This window comes from Hirundo rustica, chromosome W (assembly GCF_015227805.2).
Source record: "Hirundo rustica isolate bHirRus1 chromosome W, bHirRus1.pri.v3, whole genome shotgun sequence".
NCBI classification, from domain to species: Eukaryota; Metazoa; Chordata; class Aves; order Passeriformes; family Hirundinidae; genus Hirundo; species Hirundo rustica.
The window spans coordinates 28,303,547-28,326,930 of record NC_053487.1 but is presented as its reverse complement, the minus strand read 5'-3'; the positions used below and the strand labels follow the sequence as shown (position 1 = coordinate 28,326,930).

Sequence of the window (23,384 nt, the reverse complement as noted above, 5' to 3'; positions counted from 1 at the left end):
ACTTTCTTTACTCTGCTATTAGCTTACAATAAAGTTTAAAATCAAGTCAACTCATATGAGGATGCCCTGGGTGTGTGTACAGACACAGAGACATGCCTCTGTTCCATGTGCTGACACACAGATAAGTACATGTATCTAGTTTCCATCTATGCAGATGAATTAAACATACTTATTTCTATCTAATAGAACAGCATGCACCCTAGAGAAAGGAATTCTGGTACAATTCAGATGCAATACTGGAATCATTTTAACTGAGATTTCCATCCTTCACTGTAAATGTATCAGCGTTAGTTTTTATAACCAGTGTTAGCACAATTCAGACTGCACTTTCAAATTAAATTTTCTGCTAATATTAGACTGAAATAACTGCTAGATTGAAAGATTTGTTTACATATTGTCAAATATTTGAAAGGATCTGTACAGATACAGGATTCTGAAGAAGTTGGATAGTACAACATCCCCAAATTAAAATGCATCCCAAGCATTGCATCTCCATTCCATAAGGAAAGGTGCCCCACACCAATAGTCAAGAGAATTACAAGAACCATGGTTTAATTGGTTTGGAGGGGGTTACATTTGGTTAATCAATGCCTTTAAAACCATCCCAACTCCTCCAGACAGGGTACCTGTTACAACACATTAGACTCATCTGAGAATGTTCTTAAAATAAGAGGTCTGACAGAAGGTCTGGCCGACAATGAATCAGGTGCCTTCCTGCTGCTCTGCAACAGCGAGGCAAAGAGACTTATAGCACACATGCCCCTCAGCCTGTCTGGGTCAAACAATGCAAGACACAGAACCCCTTTTACAGCTAAGTCGTTTCATAAAGGATGGAGCAACACACAGTGACTAACACTGGCTGGGTTTTGGAGTGCAAGGGGCATGGGACGTATTCAGAAACTGGCTCTGCTTCTCAACATGTTTGGAGATTTATGCTGCAGGTGCTTTTGAGGGAGGAGGAAGACATCCCTGCTCTCCACACAACTGGAATTTTTAGAACAGCAAGTAATGGTGGAGATCTGCAGTGAATCCAAACACTAGGGACATGTAATCAAGGTGCTTTGCTGTGGGTGACCCCACCAATCCCATGGTCAGCAAGTCCAAGACTACCCCTTGATGTGAGGGTTGTGGGCTGTGGCTTAATCACTCACACAAAGAACAACGGCAGCATTGACAAGCTGGATGGACTGGGCAAGGTGGGCACTGGGGAAGCTCCTCCTAGGTCAGACAAGCCTGAGCCATTTGACAAATCATCCAGAGGACAATCAACATCAATTTCACCTTGTCCCACTCCTATCTAGTCCACTAACACAAAACTACAGCAAGGAAGGAGAGTGTAACCAGCTTTGTCTTCATCCACCTCACTTGGACATCCTGAGCACAACCAGCTCACTCACCTGAGGTGCAGCAAGAGACCCAAGGGGAAGAGACAGATTAAATACTTCAGCAAAAGATTTAAATTAAGGCAAAAGGTGAGGAAAAGCAAGGTTCTGCTGTGTGAGCAAATCTAAACGTGGGTTTTCAGGAGTTAGGCATTAGAAGGAAGAAAAAAGCAGTTGAGCAAGCAACACATTGTGACTCAGAAAGGAAATCACCTTATTCACTCCAAGAAAAGCTGTGATTGCTGGAAGTTTGAGAAAGCACGAAGATAGTGGATGTTCCTGAGGAAGGAAGGTGCTTCGTTACCTAGTTCACAACAGCACAAAAGACAGAAAATTGCAGTACAAGAAAGAGAAAGGCAGAAACCAAGGAAAACACAAATGTGCCTTGCAGTTAAAAAAACAAACAGAACCAAAACAAAATAAAAACAACCACCACATTTCCACACAGAAAATTTAATAAAGGCTGAGCAGAGCTGATGCACTGTGTTATAGGAAACTGGGGGTGAAACCCTGTCCCCATTGGGATCAAAGGCAAATGCCCAAGAACCTGGCCTCAAGTCCATCCTCCCCTTCCAGAAGGGACGCTTGGCCACCAAGCTGTGGTGCAGGCCCTCCTACAATGTCCCTAATTTTGTTTTTCACTTAATGCTTCCCTTAGGACACTGATCTTTATTTTATTTCAATATTAAGGTCAGGATTCTCAATAAGGGTTTTGATTTGAAATCATCTACTTGGTCTTAGATGCCTTTACAAATCAGGCAGCTGACTTTGGTGTCTGTTGGCTGATGTAGATATCCAGAGCTGGCATCTCCTTCAGGCACTTACAATAAAGCTTTACTCAAAATGTACATTTAAATATAGCTCAGCCTGTGTTTAGTTGGGGATGCACATCTGAAGAGACTTTTCTAGTTGACGCTTTGCTTTGCTAAGTGATTTCACAAGAGCCTTTGTTAAATGAATATAAAGCACTCTTAAAAGTAAGTATTGCAAGAGGGGGGATGGATCTTTGGTCAGCAGCTGAAGGCAAAAATGGGTCACCTCCCAGGTGAGTTGAGCTGGGACTCAAATCTCCAGGTTACCCTTCCAGGGCACTGTCCCCAAACTGTCCTATGTCTGCAGCTGAGAGCAACTCACTCCCAGCCTATTCAACAGGGGTGTCCAGCTAGAAACTATTAAATCATACTCAAGTGGAAGAAGTTACATGGATCCTCACAAAACACAACCACAGTTCTCTTACCATCTCTATGGTTTTCAACTTTAATGATGCCCTATCCCTGGAAGTGTTCAAGGCCAGGTAGGATGGGGCCCTGAGCAACCTGGTCTAGTGAATGGCATCCCTGTCCATGGCAAGGGGCTGGAACTGGATGATCTTTCAGGAGCCTTCCAACCCAAACCATTCTGTGATTCTATCAGTGACCAGGGGGTGGGGGTTATCTTATCCCACCCCATGCCCCTTCAGCTGTGCCCTACTGCAGCCCAGGGACATCCAAACCCCAGGAGGCAAGAGGCCAGGGCTGGCTGGCAATTCTCACATGCTGGCCCAGGGCAGGACTTGCTGATGCTGCAGGGGAAGAGAGCAGCTGCAGGAGGAGGAGCATAGCTGGGGGGAGCAGGGGCTGTCCCTCTGGGATGTTCAGCCCCTCTGGGCAAGCAGAGACAAGGGGCAGGGGGGCTCAGCACAGTGAGCTGTGAGCCTGGCAGTGCTGACCTTCACCACTTGCAGGAGCAATGGAGAAAAGTTTTAAGAGGTTTCCATTTCTAAAGGGAGCCCTCCTCCCCAGCAGTGAAGGAAAGCTGTTAAGAAACCAGATAACTTCCAGGGAGAGTGACAATCACGGTTTGAGCCTTCAGTTATTTATGGAGGATGGGCAAATGTGACCAGACCCTGTTCCCACTGCACCAGCACCTGAGGACGTACCCAGGGGGAACATCCTGCTTGTGTTTTTTGACATAAAAACAAGCAGTTTTTTTCAGGACAAAATAAGGTGTGTTTGGTGATCCAGTTCAGGCTGGACAAGGCTGATGCACTTCTCTAGGAGATACCACATTCCCACCCAGAGAAGGCAACTAAGGAAAGGCACAGGTTGACTCGCTCCCTGCTACAGATCTAGGCAGTATTTTTAGAACAACTTCTTGACATTTTTGGCATGTGAAAGAGCAAGACAAGACTTTAGAAATCCTTCCTTGAGATGTGAGTGGTACATGGTATTGTTAGAGATTCATCTGGTGCTTAAGGGTAAGAAAGGTCTTTCTAAAAATACAGTGTGACACATCATCTTGTTCCTCACCTGATGATTTTTCTCTTTTATATTTTTTAAAACTATTAGAAGAATTTCTGGGAAAAGGCTGATAAAGATCAGGAGAATTACTGCCAGCCATGTGGAAACAGAAGTCAGCATATGAGCAAATACAAAATACATTCTTTGCTGCTTCAAGAAAGGCCTGAAAAAGAAAGGATACAAATAAATTATGGTTAACATGGGTTTTCCAAGAAGATCAGAATCAAAGGACATTTCAGGTAAAGCTATTAGCAGTTATGCCTCCCTTTCATACAGAGATGGATACAGCACAGAAACACACTGTCCATCCTTCTCCCAATCCATCTCCTGCCTCCAAGCTGCACTATTTCTAGAAGATTGTCATGATCCATTTTGCATCTTCCACATCTGTTTCTTTTCAGGGTGGGAAGGAGTTTGAATTTAGCCACCATCACTGAAAGACAAATTATTCACCTCATCAAAAAACAGGTCATTTTATTTCAACTTCAGGCTTTGCTATAGCTTCTGGTTTGGTTTTGATAGTGGAAATCCAGAGTCTCTCAATCACAACAGGTTATTTGCCCCTTCTTCCTTTCCTTGATGAGGGAGAACAACCATCAGCTGCTTGTGAAAAACACCTCATCAATAACTGATGACAAGGATCCCAAAGCAGTTTCTGCTTACTGTTAGATCAAAAATATTGAGCTATACAAGTTAAACAGTAGAAAGAGTTTCTAGTAGTGTTGAGGTTTAAGTCTCCTGTAGAATTTTTTCCCCCTCCCAAGTTGCTAGGAGACTAAGTGCTGAGTGCTTAACCTGGACAAAAGAACTGATAACTTAGTTTTGGGGGAGGGAAAAAAGCTCCCGGAGAGAGCTGAGGGTGGAGGGGTCTCGCGGCTCTCTTCTTCTTCCGGGGGAAGCATTGATCGGGCCACGGCTGGCTGCTGGAGTCCACGGTTAATGAAGGAGTCCGGTCCTGGGAATTCCACCATCTGTTGGAGTATCCAGGAATTCGGAGTTTCTTCGCTGTCCTGCTGGATTTTGGGTGAGACCGGGTCCCGCCGCTGCAGCTTCTCCGGCACTGCCACCTCTGCCTGCCGAGGACACCCCCTGCCTGCGGAGGACAGTCCACCGCGCCTGGCTTCCAGCCATCAGCACCGGAGCTTCCACCGTTTGCCCTCGGGGTTCTTGGTTCTGTTCTACTGTTGTTATAATTGCTGTTGTTTTTTGTCTGTCCTGTTATATTTACTAGTAAAGGACTGTTATTCTTTTTCCCCATAGCTCTGACTGAAAAGTTTTATTCTTAATCTTCCAAATTATAATAACACGGAGGGAAGGATTCAAATTCCTCATTTCCTAGAGAGGCCTGCCTCTCCTTAGCAGACACCTGTCTTTTCAAAACCAAGACAAGTAGAAAACTCACACATTTAGCATAGAGATGTGGCTAGACTGCAGATCTGGATCTGTTGGTCAGCAAAAGTTAACTGAAGAGCTAAAGCTTGTGACCCCCATACAAGATATTTAAATCTGTTCCACATCCTTATTAGCAGATTGCTGGATCAGGGATCCAGCCATTAGCCCATGGCACCAGCCCATGGCAAAGCAAAAGTGTAATACAGAGATGTTGTCTACTGTGAATGTCAGCTGAACATCTACTGCAGCACAGGAAATACAAAACTGGTAACGTTTGTAATGTACTAATGCTTGCCTGCTTTTGCGACACATTAAACCTAAAATCCTGGGTGCACTCAAATCAATGAGACTTTCTTCTACTCAGATCCATGATTTCAACAACAGGATCTGGCTTTCTCCTGTCTATTTTTCCCTCTGTCCCAGAAGGCCAGGTCCTCTTGCTCTGCATCTGCCTCATCTCTTCCTTCCTTCTGTTTCACCAGGGTTCTTTCCACCACAAATTCTTTCTGTCTCTCTCATCCACATGCACAAACAGACCCTAAAAGGTTTACTCTAGAACCTCCCAATAAAGGCAAGAGCCTCAGTACCAGAAATGACCCTGTGGGCAGAAAAGCAAACACCCTCTGCCAAAGCTGAGCACCTAGATGATGCCCAGGGTGTTCTCTCTTTCAGGCTCTTCCCTCTGGTGGGCTGAGACCTCCTCAAACACATCTCATCACACACCAGCCCTCTCCCAGCACTGGCTTTTGGTGGGTGTTGGATGGAGGCATTCCTTCCTCACTCAGCAGACAAACGAGCAGGGTTGCACACACCTTGCCACCTGCAAATCTCAGGATACTCCTAATGAGGGGATGCTGCATTGCCAAAGCCAGCACTGGGCATTCCCCTAAGAAAGCACAGTGGGAAGAAGAAAAGATACTTGCCAAATGACTCCTCCCCAAAAGAATGAGAAAAACACATAGAAAGCAAGGGAGCCCCAAATCACAAAGTGGTTCATCCATGTCCAGAATCGGGTATCTAATGCTAGCTGTGGGAATAAAAAGAGAGACAAAACAGGCTTTAGATGCAGAATGTATTGGATTATATTTATATGAAATTTCAGACTGATTTCACATTAAGGCTGAAGGTTCTCCAAACAGCTACCTCTGTGCATATGGGCACCAGGAAAAACATTTTCAATGTCCACAGTCTGGCACAATGTTAGCAGGGAAACAGTGACATTCTAATTGTAACAGACACTTTTAAATGGAATAAATTTGATGGAACCCCTGGATGCTACAGGAAAGAAACATCTAAAGGTTACAGGGACTGTAATTGCCTCTTGTCACCACCTGCTGTCCTGAACCAAACACAAAAGACCTTTTGTAAGGTCTTATACAAACAGTTTGTTCTGGAAAGCTCCATGAAACAAAATAGGTTTGCTATTGTTATTTGACATGTGCTTTTGCAATCACTGTGGCACTCAGCCTTGACTGAAACAAGGTGGGCAAACCCAAATTCTCTATTGCTCCTCTCCTCTTGCTGGAACTGAACATCAAGAGGTGAAAGCGTGGGGAAAAGTCAACCATAATCAACTGGAGTCCTCAAAAGAGAGGAAAAAAAAAGAGAAAAATAATTTAAACAAAACAAGCATGTAAAGACCACAGACTACACAAAGGAAAGTAAGCAGGTTCTGCCTCTATGGAAGAAGAGAAGATTTAAGTGTGGTGGAAAATACTCATAGACACTTCATCTTCAGCACATTCACTACAGGATTTTACAGTGCATACATGAGCCTTGGAAAAGGCCTGTAATGAGGGACTGAAAAAGGAAGGGAGATGCTAACCTTGAGAGTGACAGTGAACACCAGCACAGTGAAAACAATCATCCCAAAGGTCCAGTTTCCAAACACCTGCAAAACACACGGCACTGCCACAGGCGTCTCCAACCTTCTCCAAGGAGGCACAGAAATGCCAATGGGGATGGGGTGCAAGCAGGGAGCAGAGGAAGGGTTGGAGGGAGCCACTGCTATGGGACATATACACTCAGACAGGCTCCAGGCAAATGCATGATTCACCACCCACTATGCCACCCTGAGCCATGCAGTGCCACACAGACAGGTGACCAGAGCTGGGACGGTGACAGGGACAACCTCCTACTAACAGCAATGTCGATCGAGGACACAAGTCATTGCACCACCTGTATTTCAGGATTTCTGGGCAATTTACTCAGTTTCTGCTTTCTTGCCACACTCATCATCATCTCTTTGCGGTCCCCTCTGCAGAGTGCACCAGTGGGTACTGTTCCATCTGGTTTGGTTTGTGGGTACTAGTGACTACGCACACAAAAAAGCAGATACTGTATATAAATCCAAATGATAGCAATGAATGGGAGAGATGCTTACCAAAGGCTGTCAAGATCTGAATGCATACATTAAAACAGAAAGCGAAATGTAAAAGTTTTCAAAAAATGCAAAAAAATTAAAGTCAATAGGAGTGAAAAACGAGTCAATCAAACATACATGGATATTATGAACAACTGCTGGTAGCAGTTCTTACAGGCATAAGTGTTTACAGAACAGGACATAACCACAGATCTTATTGTATTGCCACACAGACTTGACCTCTGAAGGCATTCACAGAACATATCAGTGCTTCATGTTTCATTCAAATACAACCAGAATGGCTATAGATACAGAAGAGCACTGATTTGACAATACATGGGGCTTGACTACATCTAGCTGGGGCCATAAATGCTGACATTGATGCAATGTATGAATATACATACATAAATTTCATCAGCTTTTCTCCAAGTGTTAGCCATGAAAAAAAGTTTATGTATTTTCAAGGGTCACAAGTGACGGTGTAAAGAAGTTTCCCATCTGCCAAGATCTAATGACACGCTGCACATTCCCTTGGGGAAAGGGTCCTGAAACAGCTCAGGCCACCACGTGTGGCAGCCACCCTGCACTAATGCTTTGCTCTGTACTCAGTTAATCAGCAAAATAAGAAAAAATAAGAAAAAAGGGAAAAAAACCCCAACAAAACTCCATCTTTTTTCCTCCTCTTTCTGAGCAAGTTAACCCCAGCAGCTCCCACACCTCACTCACATGGCGATGCAAGCGCTTGTCCCCACAGCAGAGACACAAGCAAGCAGGCAGCAGGGACAACATCCTGCTGCCTCCAGCAGCTGGGGACTTCTGCTGGCCCCAAAACAGGAGCAAAAGGCCAGCACCAGCCTTCAAAGGGAGAGCAGAGACTGAAATCACACCCCCAAGCAGGCACAGCACACAAGCAGCCCTGTACCATGTCTGCACTAACAAGCACCATCTCATCAAGGTGGGCTAATTTCAGCTGCTCACAACCAGCCAAGCACATGCCAAATTTCAGGCTGTCACTGGTGGGAAGGACAGACACTGCTCCTGCCCTCGGTCAATGCCTGGGATCACACAGAAGAGGGGATGAGCACTGTGCAAAGCTCACTGGGTTGGAACAGAGCTGTGTGTAAGACTAGCCATTTTACCTAGTGAGTGTAACCAGCTCTGCCCCGTTTCCATGGCAATCTGGAAAATGTTTTATTTCAAGCATTTGCTGCAGAATCACACCATAAGCAAGGCTACACTGTTAGACAAGACTGGAGACACACTGCACAGATTAAGCGTGCAGATGTTCCCTGCCAGGCGTATCAGAGGCAGCGCACAAAACACACACTCATCTTCCTTTCTTTTGGGCCGTTACCTTTCCATTATCTTCCAACGATGAACTTTGAAAAAGAAAATAAACCCCAAAGAAAAACACAAGTCCTTCAAAGGTGCCCAGAAAGGTCCAGTACAGGAACGGCCTCCACTGCAGCATTGCATTATCCGACACCTTCCTGCCAAGAGATGGAGTAACGAGACCATCACCACCATGTTTAGAGGACTCACTGCAAAGCTCCTTGCAAGTAGGGGATTGAGGGGCTTTGGAGCAAGCCCTTGCAGTAGGAGGCAAGGGGGGAAACCACAAAAATACCTGCCAGGACATAAAGAACACTTCTCATATGCAGCTGCTGATCATGAAAAATCACAAGAAGTTCAGCATATGAGTTGTTTTGTCCTTCTCCTCTAGGTAACTTGGATGAAAAAAGCACAAAGTGAACAGAGGCAACACTATCCTGAACCTCTCCTGCAGCCCCTGAGCTGCCCATGGTATCTGACATAATCTGCTAAATTTTAAAAGCAGGATAAGGCTAAAGAGCAGCTGTATGGGATGCATGAAATCCATGGTGTGCTTCCCTCTTTTTGTTGAATGCATAGTCCTTTTTTGAGAAAAGCTCTGCAAGTCCTGTTCCCTGAAGTGGTGTTTTTCTGCACAGGCTGAAAACAACCTCCTGAATTGTATGGTGGGTATTTTTATCACAGGGGCTGTAGCAGGAGGCTCTTGGCTGAATACAGAATGAGATCTGGCATGGAGGCAGCAGCAGTAAATGGATAGGCTATGAGCAAAGCTCTGCAGGGACCACACACAGGGCATGGGGAATGAAGGGTGGCTATCAGGGCAGGAGGGAGTTAAAAACAGTTCCCTGTATCATTATCTTTTTAGATTACTTTCTTTGAAGTCCCCATCTTTTTTGCATTATTCTCCTTAACTCCTAAAGCAATACATCCCTTTTCAGCAAGCTGCACTTTGCAAACCTGTGTGGTGCTGGGCTCCTATAACTGCAGTTTCTGAAACGAGACCCTATTGAAAACTACACACGATGATGCCGTGACCACATTCTAACATATCACAATTTGGGTCTGAGAAAAGAGCAAGGATAAACCAGACTGGAAGTGTGGAGTATTGCAAGGAGAGAAAATACAAGCAGCTTCCTCCCTGCAAGCTTTGTTTTGCATTCCCATTTCTGTCCTGCAGCACTCGTGATAAACAGACTTTTTCCAGACTCAGGTTCTGCACTGCAGCAGCTCAGCACTTCCTCCAGCAGCAGTGCAGCAGGCGCTCTGCATCCAGCAGCACATGCAGTCATGAATATTCAAACTAAGGCTGTTTCTCCTCAACAGACAGACCCCAGAGATCAGAGAGCCCACCAGGGGAAGGCACAGGGGCCTGCTGTTATTGCTCTCTGTTGCACAATAATCAATTACCAAGCTATTTAAAAATACAGACAGTGGCATTTTGCCATAGTGAAGGAATATAGAGCTATAATCAATCATGGCTCTGAGTGTTTACTTCAGAATCACCCAAGCCCCTTCCCAGCCTTACAGCTCTTGTTGCATTCACTGCTTTTTCAATACCTAAGGCAACTTTCACACGATATTTTATGTGCCTGATAATTCCCTTTGCTGTCTCTGCACAGATTGCTCTTGGCTCAAGTACAGCTGTGCCACATGCGGCTCTTCCACTGCTGAGGAGCATCACACCACAGCAACAGGGCTGGCACAGGCCACTGGCCACAGCAGCCCTGACCTGGCTTTTTCCACAGGGCTGACTGCCAGGCTGGGGAATCAGCAACAGGGATGCACAGAGAGGGGTTTCCTCCAAAAGACATCTTCCTTAGTCTTTACTGAAGGGCTGCCCCAAGCATGTGTGTGGGCAGGGCTGGGAGGAAGATGGAAAGCATCTGTTTTTGTGCAAGATTGGAGCCTCTTCCTGCTGCAACCAAGGAGAGAAAACAACAAGCAAAGCAGAGAGAGACAGTCTCAGCTGTCCTTTCCCTGGGCAACGTGGCAGAAAACAGAGTGCATGGATCGATGAGCAGAGCTCCCTAGGTTCTGATAAGGGGACCTGGCCTGTGGAGGGGAAGCCTGGGGGGACCATATCCATTTAGACAAGCTGAGAAACCACCTCCCTGACCTGGGCTTCAGAAACATTCGTCTTTCTGAAAATGAATGGATCTTTTTTCCTCCTGAAAGCTACATCTCCCCTCCCTGCATTACATGCTCCATAACTTGCTTGGCTCCCACTGCCTGGCTCAAAGGTAACAATGGTCTGGCCACACTGACAGCTCAACTTTTCTTATGGATGAATTCCACCTACAGTTTTCTCTTTCATAGAGATACAGCAGTGCCTTTTGCTAGACCAGATACTGTCAGAGAGCATAAACAAGTAGCAACAGGCAATAAACACAAGGCTGCTCAGCTTGAATGCAAGAACAGCTGAGCCAGGAGGGACAGAAATGGCTTTTTCTGCACTTCATGGTGATCCCATCCCTGACACAGGACAGACACCTGCTTACGCTCCTGCACCAAGAAAACTCAAACCATGGCTAACAGAGTTGTGCAGAGGTTTACCCAGGCCAGGACTACTCACATGTAGAGCTGAGGGTCTGAGGTCAGCGTGTCGATGCTGATGTGCTGCTCCAGGAGGCTGTAAGCCAGGATAGGCAGTGATGTGAAGCAGATGTTGTACATGGTCAGATAAGCAGCATCATACAGTGGCTTAGAAGAGGAAGAAAGGGTTAAATAAGACAACAGAAAAAGGCTTCTCCACAAAGAAATGAAACCATAAATTTCCAGCCCCTGTCTCTTACATACTCTACAGATCTATCCCTTTGTCACACAGCACAGCTTCATTGGATGGGAGCTGTGCTCTGTGCAATGCAAGGGGAACAAGGCACCCACAGGCTGCATGACCAGGAACCTGCTCCCACTGACAGAAGTTTTGTAACTGGCTGGTCTCATCTCCAGCTTATCCTCCAGAAAAACATGACTGAACAGACCTTATCACAGCTTTCCTCTTGCTGCTCTTGTGCTGCTGTTTCTATTAATACATTTGAAGCCTCCTGTGGCTCTCTAAAGACTAGACTGTTTTAGAGGAACTATAGCTTCTTTTTTTTAAAAAAGAAAAAGGCAAGTGTTTCTGCCAAAACAAGCAGAGAATTATCTCCCACCATTTACTTTTCCTGTTACTTTTGAGCCCAAATAGACACAAAAGCCAGAGCTCTTGTCTCCAATCACATGAACCCACTCACCACATGGATCTGCCTCTGATGCTTACTTGGACTAAGCAAAGCTCTGATAAGACTCATTGTGTGTCTTTTTTAAAAGATGCCATAAAAGAATGAACCATTCTTCCTTTTGAGTGACATTTTTAATGCAGTGAAATGCAGCAGAGCACACAAGATCAGGAAACCTTTCAAAACTTGTTCTCGTAAGAGAAGCAGAAGTACCAAAATCAGGTGCTGACAAACCAGCTAAACCCTTCTCATTACTTCAGGAAGGTGTCCACCTGTGTTTATGGCTGGTGGATGGGAAAGGAAAGAAAGCAGACTGCTTTCTTTTCAGTTATGGTCTCAAAATATTATGTTCCAGATATGGTGCTGAGCAACAAGGTGAGCTCCTACTGTCCTCTAGAGCAAGGTGGTGAAGGGACAGGATGCCAAAAACCAAATCTCTGCTAGGAAGCCTCATTAGGCCACTTGCTTTTTATCTTGCCTTTATGGACAAATTACAGGAAGTTACCTGCTGTGAGAATCCACAAAAGAACTGGTATAAAAACTGTGGTAAAATGAAGCAAAGGTTCTAGGAAAACAAAAGACAAATGGTCAGCAGGGAAGCACTTGACTTCTCAGTCTAAATCCAAGTAGTTCTTCCTGTTACCAGACATTAGTGTCTGACATTGCAACATCAGACAAGGTAGGGCACTTGTTCAATCAAGCACAAAACCAATCCAGTGAGCAGTTAGTATCTGCAGGAGACACTAGAAGAATGCTCACATTCCCCTGGAAGCACTGTTTCAATGGACAAGCACATGGCAGACACAGCCTCTCCCAGGGAAGGAAAACAGAGCTACAGAATATCCCACACATTTTTTTCCTGTTTATTATTTTATTCTATTGCCAAAGAAATGCATAGGTTAAACAAAGAAATCAGCTGCACACTGCCCCTTACCTTATAGAAGAAATACTGTACAAGGTGTGCTATTCTCACATAATATAAATGCCCATGCGCTAGTAGCAGTTTTCTTAAATGTTTAAACTTTGGCACAGCACAGTCACTGTTTCTGGAAGCCTGGCGTCCTTCTTTGCCTTTTATCCCTGGAGACAGAAGCATGGCAAGGGGTTAATCCCAAAGGGGCTGGAATCTGAATGCTGCCCACTGGGTTTGCTCACATCACTCAGTGTCAAGGCATGACAAAGGCCGATTCCCTCCTGAGTGCCCCAGGAGACCAAACATGAATACTTTCTGTGTGGTTTTGGCTCCACAACACTCAGACCTGACTCTGGAGTTTTTAAGCTATATTTAGGCTGCTCTGTGATTTCCTGTGTAAAGAGTGTGGTGAAGGGTGTCTAGGCAAACCTGATGAAAGATAAGGAATTGGTTCCCCGTGGGCTGGCCTGCATCTCATGCAGCTCAGTTACTTCCCTGCAGCTGCTCAACCTCCTGAGACATCCCCACAGAGCTGTTTTGTTCACAAAAGCCACATCCAAATGAACTGCACTGGATTCCCTTCATTAGAAGGCACCACAGCATTTCCAACAGACCCAAAGAACATGCCCTTTCTCTTTCACTGACCCTTCTTCAGCAGTATTACAGGAGTCTCCCATATTTCAGACACCAATCTGCAGACATGAGGAGTTACCAGCCTGCTGTCAGTCATATGGACAGTGCAGACACAACACACCTGGGCCTCAGCCCCAGCAAATGTGTGGGTCCCTGTGCTGAGCTGCTGCCACCAGTTAGCACTGAAGGCTAACACTTTCACTGCACTGCCATTGCAGCAACGGCCACTAATCACCCATCTGTCTACTGCTTGTGCCTCTTTTTTTCCTGAGCCCAAGCAATCCTTACCACCACTACTTTGGTCACAGTTTTTGAACATGATCTGCAGTGTATCACTGACAGAGAGAATGGTACTAGCACAGGTGAGCAGTATATGATGATCTCATCTCTCTCTCTTTTACAGTGGGGATGGTAAAACATTGGCACAGGTTGCCCAGAGAGGCTGTGGATGCCCCATTCCTGGGAACATTCAAGGTCAGGTTGTACAGAGCTCTGAGGAGCTTGATGTAGCTGAAGATCTCCCTGCTCACTACAGGGGTTGGACCCTTTAAAGGCCCCTTCTGACCTAAACTATTCTATGATTCTATGATCTCAAGCATTAATCTGGAGTTAAACTCTGCCTCCAAAGAAAGCAAGAGCAGATTTCCCACATTTTCCAGTGGGATTGGTTTAGCCATGTGCAATCACAAACACCAACTGCACCTCAGTAGTGAACCCCAGCCAGAGCAGACAGGTCTGGGCTGTGAGATGGGTGTTTCAGGGACTCTTACCTATTCCAACACGTGCTTCCAAAATCATACTGACATCATTGGCACCATCCCCTATGGAGAGGGTTATCGGGCTTCCTTTTGTGTTCTTCACCATTCGCACAATCTAGAAGATTTAAAACAAGGACAGCAGCAGAACCCAAAATTCAGTTAAAAAGCCTCCAGAGACTTTCCCACTGCTCCCCCAGGACAAGCAATCAGGCTTTTACAGCAGCAATATAACACCTGGAGAGTTCAGGTTAATAAAAGCACTTGGTACTTGCTTTGCAGTCACAACCAGAGCAAAATCCCAATCCAGCTGTGCATGGCTGAAGGACAGTATTTCAAAACAAACCCCAGCAGCAACATCCTGCTCTTCCCTTCTGTCAGACCCTGTTTTCCCACACATCTCAGGGTGCAAAAACACATCACTTAGGCTGGGACATCATCTGCTGGAGTAAGAAGTCACAGACTCCACTTGACAAATTTGGAAAGGAAAAAAAAAAAGGCAAACTGGTAGGTTTTGTTTATTTCTAATTGGCCTGGGTTTACAGGTTCCTGCCAGCATATTAAACAAACTGTTTACATTCAGATTTGAAAGAATGGTGTGCTTTCATCGTGCTCTGAAGCTCAGATGAGGCTTACACATAGCCTGGAGAAGTCTTGCTTGATTAGGATGATCAGATCAAGTCCCAGCTAATGAATTCAGTATGCATCACATCAGCCAGTGGTGTGCTTCAGACAGTGAGAGGTAAATACCTGTGCTTTCTGCAGCGGAGCCATCCGGCAGCAAAGGACTGCAGTGCACTTCAGGCAGATCTGTAGGAATATGCTTTTGTAATTGCTAGAGCCATAGTCCTGAGAAGGGTTGAGTATCAGCGACAGCGTCGAGCCATCGATAATCAGTCCATATTCTTGACTCAACGTCCAGCTTCTGGGGCACAACAAAGAACACATTGGAAATTTAATCAGACTAAGAAGTCAACCTAGCTGCTTGTATCATCTTAGTGAAAAAAACCTGGTTCTGGGTTAATCTTCTACCCGTCTACTTTTTGGGGCTTAGCAATTTTAAAAAGCTTAGACTTAACACGTGCCCTTCACTAAAAGAACAGTGCATTTAAGTTCAAAGCCAACTAATACCAGAGATGATGAGCAAAGCAAAGGAACCAGTCTAGTGTCTGCAAGTAACCAGTCCCCAGGGCCACAGCATGGTCCTACTTCAATACCAAATTTGCATCTGAAATGCGCACATCTGGGTCCTCTGGCTCACTTACCTCTTCAGGCCTCCCCAGTTTTTGGGAACATCCTGCATCAGCATTTTGTGGTACTCCAGCAGCAGCTCATGGAGCTGATCCTCCTTCCTTTCACTCTCGCCCACCGTTCTTGCTGTCAGCTCCAGCAGTTCGGTGTTGGTCTGGAAGAGCCTGCAGGCATAGCAGGTGGATTTGGCAGTTTCCATCTTGTCTCCTGTCAGCACCCAAACCTTCATGCCAGCTGTGTGCAGGGCTTCGATGGTTTCTGCCAGCTGCTCCTGCAGCCTGCAAGCAGAAGCAAAGCATAACTTTGCAGGTTGGCCCACACCTCATCCACATAACCCTGATTGTGATTCTGCAGGTAGAAAACACCACCTCAAGAGAAGTTAATTGACTCTTCCCATGCTGGGGAGATCACTGCCACAGGAATAAGGATTACAAGTCAGCAATATAAAATTTTTTTTGCAGGCAAAAAGAGAAATCACTGCTTTATACTCTTGACTCAGGCCTCACAGTAAGAGTTCTATTTACACTTGCAGTTACTATAACTGAATGTGGAACTGAACTTGTTTTGATGTGCAAATTAATGCTGTGTGCTTAATTAATTCTCTAGAAGTGCAAGTATTTCTGTAGTTTCATTAATAAATCTCAATTCCTACTACACCAGCCAATTTAAGCAACTAGAGCACTGTGAAATGGGTTGTGTCATGGTGTAATTAATTGCCCTGGCCACTGCCAGCATCTGTCTGGCTGTTCAGTTCCACCACGGCAAGTCTGGGCCACAAGGCCCCATCAGAGAAAACACAGGCACCACAGGGCTGGTGGTGGAGTCACCTCTTTACCTGTCTTCTACAGCAGTAGCCCCAATCAAGTGCGTGTCTGCTTCTGTGTCATCAAAAACCTTGGCCATCTTCTCCTCCCTGTCCTGCAGAGCCATCTTGGCTTCATTGAGCTGTCTGTCAATTTTGTCATACTCCTTTTCAGTTAGTTCTTTGAAGGCCACACAGAGTGTTCGGTAGCCATCCTGGCAGCAGGAAGGAAAGAAAATAAAGTGGACAAATGCCCTAAATCCATATTTTTTACAGTTCCTCACTTTAGGGTTGGTGCTTTTGTCTACCATCAGTACTTCTGGCAGTACTGACCCTGAGGGCAAGGATAATTTGTTGGCTTGTGTCAAAAGAGCAATTTTCTGTGTTTATACAGTAACTTCTTCCCACCAGAGTAATCATGGTTCTGCTTATTATGTGCAGAAAAAAACTAAGAGAAGGACTAGGGGTGGAAGCATGCAGCCAGCAGGGAGAGCAAGGACTGAGTGCCACCATGACTGGGACCAGGTTGCTGATGTTACTTCTGTTTTTAACTTGCCTGGGAGATGCTTGGACACAAGTATGATGGAGACCATATAAGTATATCAAATAAAGGTGGAAACCAACCAACCAACCAACCAACCAGAGAAGGGAAGAAGCCTGACATCAAAACAATGTGAAGTGACACATTTTCAACACTTCCCTCCAAAGCAAGGTCACAGCTCTATTTTTGGAATAAGGCTTTCCTGACCCCAGGAGCCAGCCAAATTCCATCCGTGTGCTCACCATAGCATTACAGTCCACATGGACTTTTGTTTGCTGGATTTCTTCTTGCTGCACCCTTGGAAAAATAGAGGAGTCTGCTCCTTTACAGAAGAGAAGCAACTTTCCTAAAAGCAAATTATAAATAATTTATATCACTCACAAGCTGCAGAAAGACTTAACAACATCAATAGCAAACAAGCGTTGGAGAGGGAGGAAATCTGGGAGGACTGAAGAGGGAACTGCTAGAAACCTGACTGCCTACCAAAAATGGCCTTTGACCAGCCTGTGGAAAAACCTTTGGCTGACCTGGCTGAGACTTTGGGTGTCTGTCCTAGGGTGATTGTGTATCCCCCAATCGTCTATTGGGTGCAAAGGGGAGGGGAAGCGCGGTTTGTTTTTCCCCAGGAAAACTCTGCTCCTTGGAGTGACCTTGAAGCAGGGGAGTTGGAACACTGCAAGACAAAAGAAGCTCTGTTGTTTTTTTCCCCGGGCAGTTAGTTAGTTTAGTGCTAGCGTAGTTAGACGCTGTAGAATAGCTGAAGCTTTTTTCTTTTTTTTTTCCCCTTTTTTTTCCTTTTTTTGCCCTCTCCTCGGAACTGTTCCAATCTCTCCGGACTAAGGACCTGGGGGAAGCACCGGGGGCCTCCACAGGGGACCCACCCCACCAAGACCAGCCCTGCACATCTCCTTTTCTCCCAGCGCCAGCGGAGACGGAGCGGCGGAGCACAGCGACTATCTTCAAGAGGAGACCTTCTCTTTTTAAGTTTGTTATCCCTCCGTAAGTGGCACGAAGCTCTTGTCATCGGGTATTGTGCTGGGAGTGCTTTGCCTGTTTAATAAACAGGTTTTTTCCACTTCTCTCTGAGGAAGTCTTTTCCTGAACCGGTTGGGGGAGGGGAGAGGGCCCCATGGGAGGGTTTCTCCCAAAATCTGCCTAAAACCAGAACAGTGTCCCTACCTGCCTCTGAGCAAGTTTTCTGCAACAGGCTGGACATTGTATCTGTAAGCCTTGGCAACCTTTCCAGGGAGGGTAAAATCAACATCCCAAACCTTACAGGACTGGCACTTAAGAAGGATGGTGACCTCTGAATTTTTGTCTGTTATTCCCATGAAACCCCCATCCCACCCAGGGGACATTCTCACATGTCTTCCCTGTATTTGTTCCAGCCTGGAACAAGGCAGGCAGGAAGCTCTCCATGGGTCACTGTTCTCATGCCCTGATCTGCTGTTGCTCCCAAACAGCTGCTATGAAGGAAAACTAATTCTATGGCAACCAGACTCAGTACAGAATTTAGTTAGACCAGCCTAGAAAACCTAACAGCTCAGCTTCTCTAGGTGACAGGAATAAGGAGGATGTGTTTTATAGCTATGCACAAAGGTATGAGAGGCCACAAAAGCATTTTGCCTGTACCTGTGGTGGTTCTCACAATGACACTCATACGGCGCCGGACAGGGTCAAAGTTCAACACATGGAGAAGTTGGTACCTTTAGAAAAAAAGAAAAGAGCTTTGACTCAGTAAGGAAAAATAGAAAAATAACTATTTGAGACAGAAAATCACTAACAATAAGCTGCAGAAATCAATACATCCTACAAGTGGCATCAGCCACCTGGGAATGAATTTTACAGCTACTGCACAAGAAAATGGAGGAAAAAACCCAAATTCCAGTAGTCCTGTGGTGCTCTGAGCATGGGACTGAGGGGGTGGGTACCCACCAGTGCAGCAAGGCCCCAGGCTGGGCAGGGGCTCAGCAGGGAATGGGGCACCACGTGCCACAAGCAGTAATACTGAGTCTCCCATTTAAATAAGGAGTTTCTTCATGAGGGAAGTAAGAAGTGAAACTTGCTTGTGAAGGCAAGTTTTTGGGGAGTGCTAGGATTAGGTCAGTGACTCACAGATGTCCACCAAGCTGTGAGCACAGGGTAAAATCTAACTATTTTCAGCTTGGGAAGGGAAAAAAAGTTACAGGGAATGGAGCTGTATCACAAGTTTAGGCTCACAGTGTCCTGCTGTGAGCCCTAGCCATGGCCCATAAGGTCAGCAGCCACCTTGTGAATCTCAGGAGCCACCTGCACAACCTGGTACAGATGAAGGATACATACAAAGGACTGAAGGCTCTTGAAGGACCTGAATTTAGACATCAGTAAACCAACCGTGGATTTTTGCAAGTGAGCCTTTTCGCCTACACCTTGATGTGCTGTGCTTTGTAAATGGAACAGGAGTTTTGGGGCAGGTCAGCACGGTCTGACAGCCCTCAAGGAACAGCTTTGACCTTGCCAGGTTGACCAAACTCAAGCTGGGTGGGAGTGGTGCAGAAGAGCAGCCCTGTTCCCCAGCAGCACTTACATCTCAGTTTCATTTATTTGGTTTCAAATTTTCATGAAATCGTTTTCAAGTCCTAGAAAAGTGAAACCATACCTGGCAATAAACAAAAGGACAGAACAACATTGAAAACACCCATTGGCACATATTATACATAACAATGTTCTCGTTTCACCTTCTGCACTGCAGAGCAAAGCTCAGTAAGCCCGAGCTAAAGAGCATGGCTGGATGTTGGTTTGCTCCATGCAGAGCCTGCTATGATGTCCTGGCACTGCTCCCATCCCCTGGAGAGCCTGGGCACTGGAGCATAAAGACACAGAGAGCCTCTGGACATGGTCCACTGGGTCTCTGGCAGCTTTACAAGTCATGAGCAAGTATACACAGCTGCAACAGCCTCCATCTAAAACCTAGGGGCTGGCAAGAGCATAATTACTGAATGGTTTGGGCTGGAAAGATCATCTGGTCCCAAACCCCTGCCATGGGCAAGGACACCTTTCACTAGACCAGGTTGCTCAAAGCCCAACCCCGCCTGCCCTCGAGCATCTCTGGCAGGATTCAAATGTGGGATTGACAAAAGTAACCATCCTATTATTTTGCCACTGCATGACAAGGAAAGAATTTCATTGCAATATGAACATGGTAACTGGTCTCTGTTTCTAGGGGATTAAAGCACAAGGCTATGTGGGCTCCAGCAAAGCAGCCTCTGCCACACCTGGGCACTGCAGCACCTTGGGGCTGCTCTCAGTGAATGCAAACCATGGTGTCCTAGGGTAACTTTATGATGCTTGTATCCTGAGGGAGCTGCTCAGGGAAGATCCTTTACAGAGCATCCCTTTAGCAAAGAGCTCATTTAAACCCACAGGCTCACAAGGACTGCAGGTCAGGTTCAGCAATGGTATCACAACATGCTTCCCAGAGAGACCGTGGAAAGGGATCTATCACCTTCAGATCACCCTCACCTCCCTCCTTCCCACCAGAAAGAGGGAATTAAAAAGCCAACATCTTCACATTCTTACTTTTCTGCGCCTTTCACCAAAGCAATTTCATCTGGGGAAGAGGAGATATAGGTGTATTTGCGTTCTGGGTGTGCCATCAGCCCATCCACCTGGTCTGCTTCCTTGATCTGAACTGTGTGGCACAGGCAGAGGGCTCTCAGGAACAGCTCCTCACAGCTCTGAGCAGGAGAGAGGGAGGGCATTACCAGCTGAATGCCACATCCAGCCAGGAATTGGCCACAAAACCCCTACAGCCATCAGCATGCACATTTCTTACCTTTTCAGCTTTGCCACAGTACTTGAGGGGTCCATCAGTCTGGGAGAAGCCATCCGCCTCTGAAATGCGGTCTTTGTACTTATGCCCATCTATGCAGCACTCGATGAACTCCATGCTGTTCTCTGTCAGCGTCCCGGTTTTGTCTGTGAACACGAACTCCACCTGCAAGCACCAGACAGCTGCCACAAGGGCTGGGGAAGGAGCCCCCAAAAACAGAGGCTGGGGCATTTTAGTGCATCTGTGCCAGCGTAAGAGAGTACTTGGCTATCCTAACCCGACTCTGCAAAACAGACGTAGGTGCCCCACCACATCACTGTGTAGTTCTGCTACTTTGCTCCTTTGTTTCTCAGCCTGTTGCCAAGGTGGCAGGAGGCAGCTTCTGAAGACTTAAAATCTGTCTTCAGGCTCTCCACTTTCCCCTCATTCACTTTCTTGGGTCCTTTGCTACAGCCCTAGTGCTTACAGGACTGCTGCTTCCTTTGGGGGATTTTCATCTTGGAGCTATATTTCAATTAGCTACTTGCTACTCCAAGAATATTTTTATTATTGTTTTTAAAGCAAAATCAAAAGCAGAAGGCACTACACATGCCCTGCACTCATCTCTCAAGGTGCAGATCAGAAAGGGAAGCCTGAGCTATTTAGATGCCCCAGCAAAGCAGCAGCAGCAGCACAGCTGCACGTGCTCTGCGTGCTCAGGGAGATGACTGGGCAGACATTTTCATTAATCCTCAAAGAGACAGAGGATTTTTAATTTTTAATTGAAGCAGTGAAATCAAAGCACCCTGACATGCAGAGCACTGTGCCTGATATTCCCCAATATGGAAACAATTGGCGTGACCCAATTCCTGCTCTTTCATGCACTATTTATAACCTTATCTGCTTTGCAGAGCAAGTGGAATCACATTCAATGGAAAGTGCCACCAAAGCGGGTGAAGCCTGGCCCGAGGGGACTGCGAGGGATTGCCATAACAAGGGCTCCGCGCAGGGAGGGCACTTTCATCCACATTTTCATCCAGACAGATGCAAACACAGCACATTCTGACCTGCCCAAGCTCTTCATTCAGGTCCGAGGTGTTCACCAGTGCCCCCTCTTGTATTTCTTCATCATACATCTCCTTGTCCCAGGAGATGAAGAAGGAGCCCAAGAACTTCTGCATCTCTACTGTAACGTACATGGAGACAGGGATAATAAAATTGAAGAGGACCATAAACGACAGGAAGTCCGTGAACATCCGCAAGACCTACAAAGGAAAAAGGAGAAGATGCAGCCTGTAGCTGTCAGGACATAGGGGCAGTTTACAGCAACACCTCAGGGATTCCAGACAGCTTCTCAGAAAAGGTTAAATAGGAAAAAACAACATGAAAATGAATACAGCTGAGATACAGGGCTAAATCCCATTTTCCTTTGGCACAGAAAATCCCACTGTCTTCTCAGATCTATCAGGTAGATGAGTACATCTCATTGCTTCATAGTGACCAAAACAATGTTTCATAAGCATATTCCTGTTAAGAATTTACTGCTACAGGCTCATCCTTACCCCAAGTAACCAGAAACAAGGAGCAGGTGACTTGAGACCAGTCAAGCTGTGGCAAGGGTACAAGTAGTGCAGTGGCATCCCAGTAAGTCCTCCTCAATAACCTATCAAATGAAGATCTCTACACGCTTACACTCAACTCTCAGGCTTGACTGCCCATGTCTTGGCAACTTTAACAAACTGGTTGACATGGCCTCAATTTAAGTTTACCTATTCAAAGCTGAAAGATCCAGGTTAAATCAGCTGCATTTCTATATTATATAGTATTTATTTATGCTTTGCCCTGCTCCACACAAATATCACTGCGCACAAGCTTGAAGCACAAAAGAAACACAAACAGCAGGAGAGACCGAAGGAAACAACAGCAGTTTCTGTGAGCACACAGGACTCCCAGGGCTGGCAGCAGGCACTATCAGATTAAACAAAACAGCCAGAATAAGTAAAGCTGGAGGAGGTGCTGAAATACAAATCTACTTACCTTGAACGTCTCTCTCTCTTTTTTAGTCTTTTCATTGTACCAAGGTTCATCATTAAATGGATTACTCTGCCAGATGTATTTCAGAGTCGTGCATACAGTGGCCTTGCCCAATAAGATGCACAAATACACTATCAAGAAAGTGTTGATTGATCTGAAAAACAAGTTTCTCTTTTAAATTCTTGCAGCTATTTTTATAGAGAAAAACATGTAAATACGCAGGAACAAGACTTCCTTACTTTTAAGAAGGGAATTACAGAACAAGTGCTTTTGACACTGCTGATATTCAGTGTCAGGTTCAGATATTTTAACATTTCTTAATTTTGTTTTTAAATTAACAAAAGCTACTAAATGATGCTGCTTCTTGAAAGATATGCTTTATCAAATACCTAGATTTTTCTATGCAATCAGAGAGTATGTGAAACAAAAGGCATCAGATTAGGGGATTATTTCTGTACAAATCATCCATTAAAAACAAACCCAAACCCAACAAGTTTTACCGATTTGTTTTCTGAACATAAATACTCACTTTTCTACTGCAGACCTTTTCTGAGATTTCCCTTGGTAGTTCAGAGCCATTTTTGTTTCCATTCCAGTATAGACTGCAACTCCTGCAGGGTATTAAAGCAGGGCTCATAAGGGACTGGCAGTCCCAGTGGGACCCAGCTGGCACTTGGCCATCAGGGGCATCGGTGTTTAC

At 45.6% G+C, this 23,384-nt stretch overlaps 1 protein-coding gene across 1 annotated transcript in view; it reads right to left on the bottom strand.

Annotated features, from left to right (window-relative positions):
- The window catches only part of ATP11C (ATPase phospholipid transporting 11C), a 59,237-nt gene that overhangs the window by 8,021 nt on the left and 27,832 nt on the right, over positions 1-23,384 (bottom strand). The window contains exons 11-28 of the mRNA XM_058423884.1: positions 23,214-23,295; positions 22,688-22,838; positions 21,718-21,915; positions 20,675-20,836; positions 20,419-20,576; positions 18,493-18,566; positions 17,103-17,206; positions 16,353-16,534; positions 15,532-15,795; positions 15,017-15,191; positions 14,282-14,384; positions 12,900-13,045; positions 12,471-12,530; positions 11,320-11,447; positions 8,770-8,905; positions 6,879-6,944; positions 5,977-6,080; positions 3,671-3,824 (exon numbers count right to left, since the gene is read on the bottom strand). Coding sequence (XP_058279867.1) covers positions 3,671-3,824; positions 5,977-6,080; positions 6,879-6,944; positions 8,770-8,905; positions 11,320-11,447; positions 12,471-12,530; positions 12,900-13,045; positions 14,282-14,384; positions 15,017-15,191; positions 15,532-15,795; positions 16,353-16,534; positions 17,103-17,206; positions 18,493-18,566; positions 20,419-20,576; positions 20,675-20,836; positions 21,718-21,915; positions 22,688-22,838; positions 23,214-23,295 — 2,447 coding nt within the window. The remainder of the gene's footprint in view (positions 1-3,670; positions 3,825-5,976; positions 6,081-6,878; positions 6,945-8,769; positions 8,906-11,319; positions 11,448-12,470; positions 12,531-12,899; positions 13,046-14,281; positions 14,385-15,016; positions 15,192-15,531; positions 15,796-16,352; positions 16,535-17,102; positions 17,207-18,492; positions 18,567-20,418; positions 20,577-20,674; positions 20,837-21,717; positions 21,916-22,687; positions 22,839-23,213; positions 23,296-23,384) is intronic.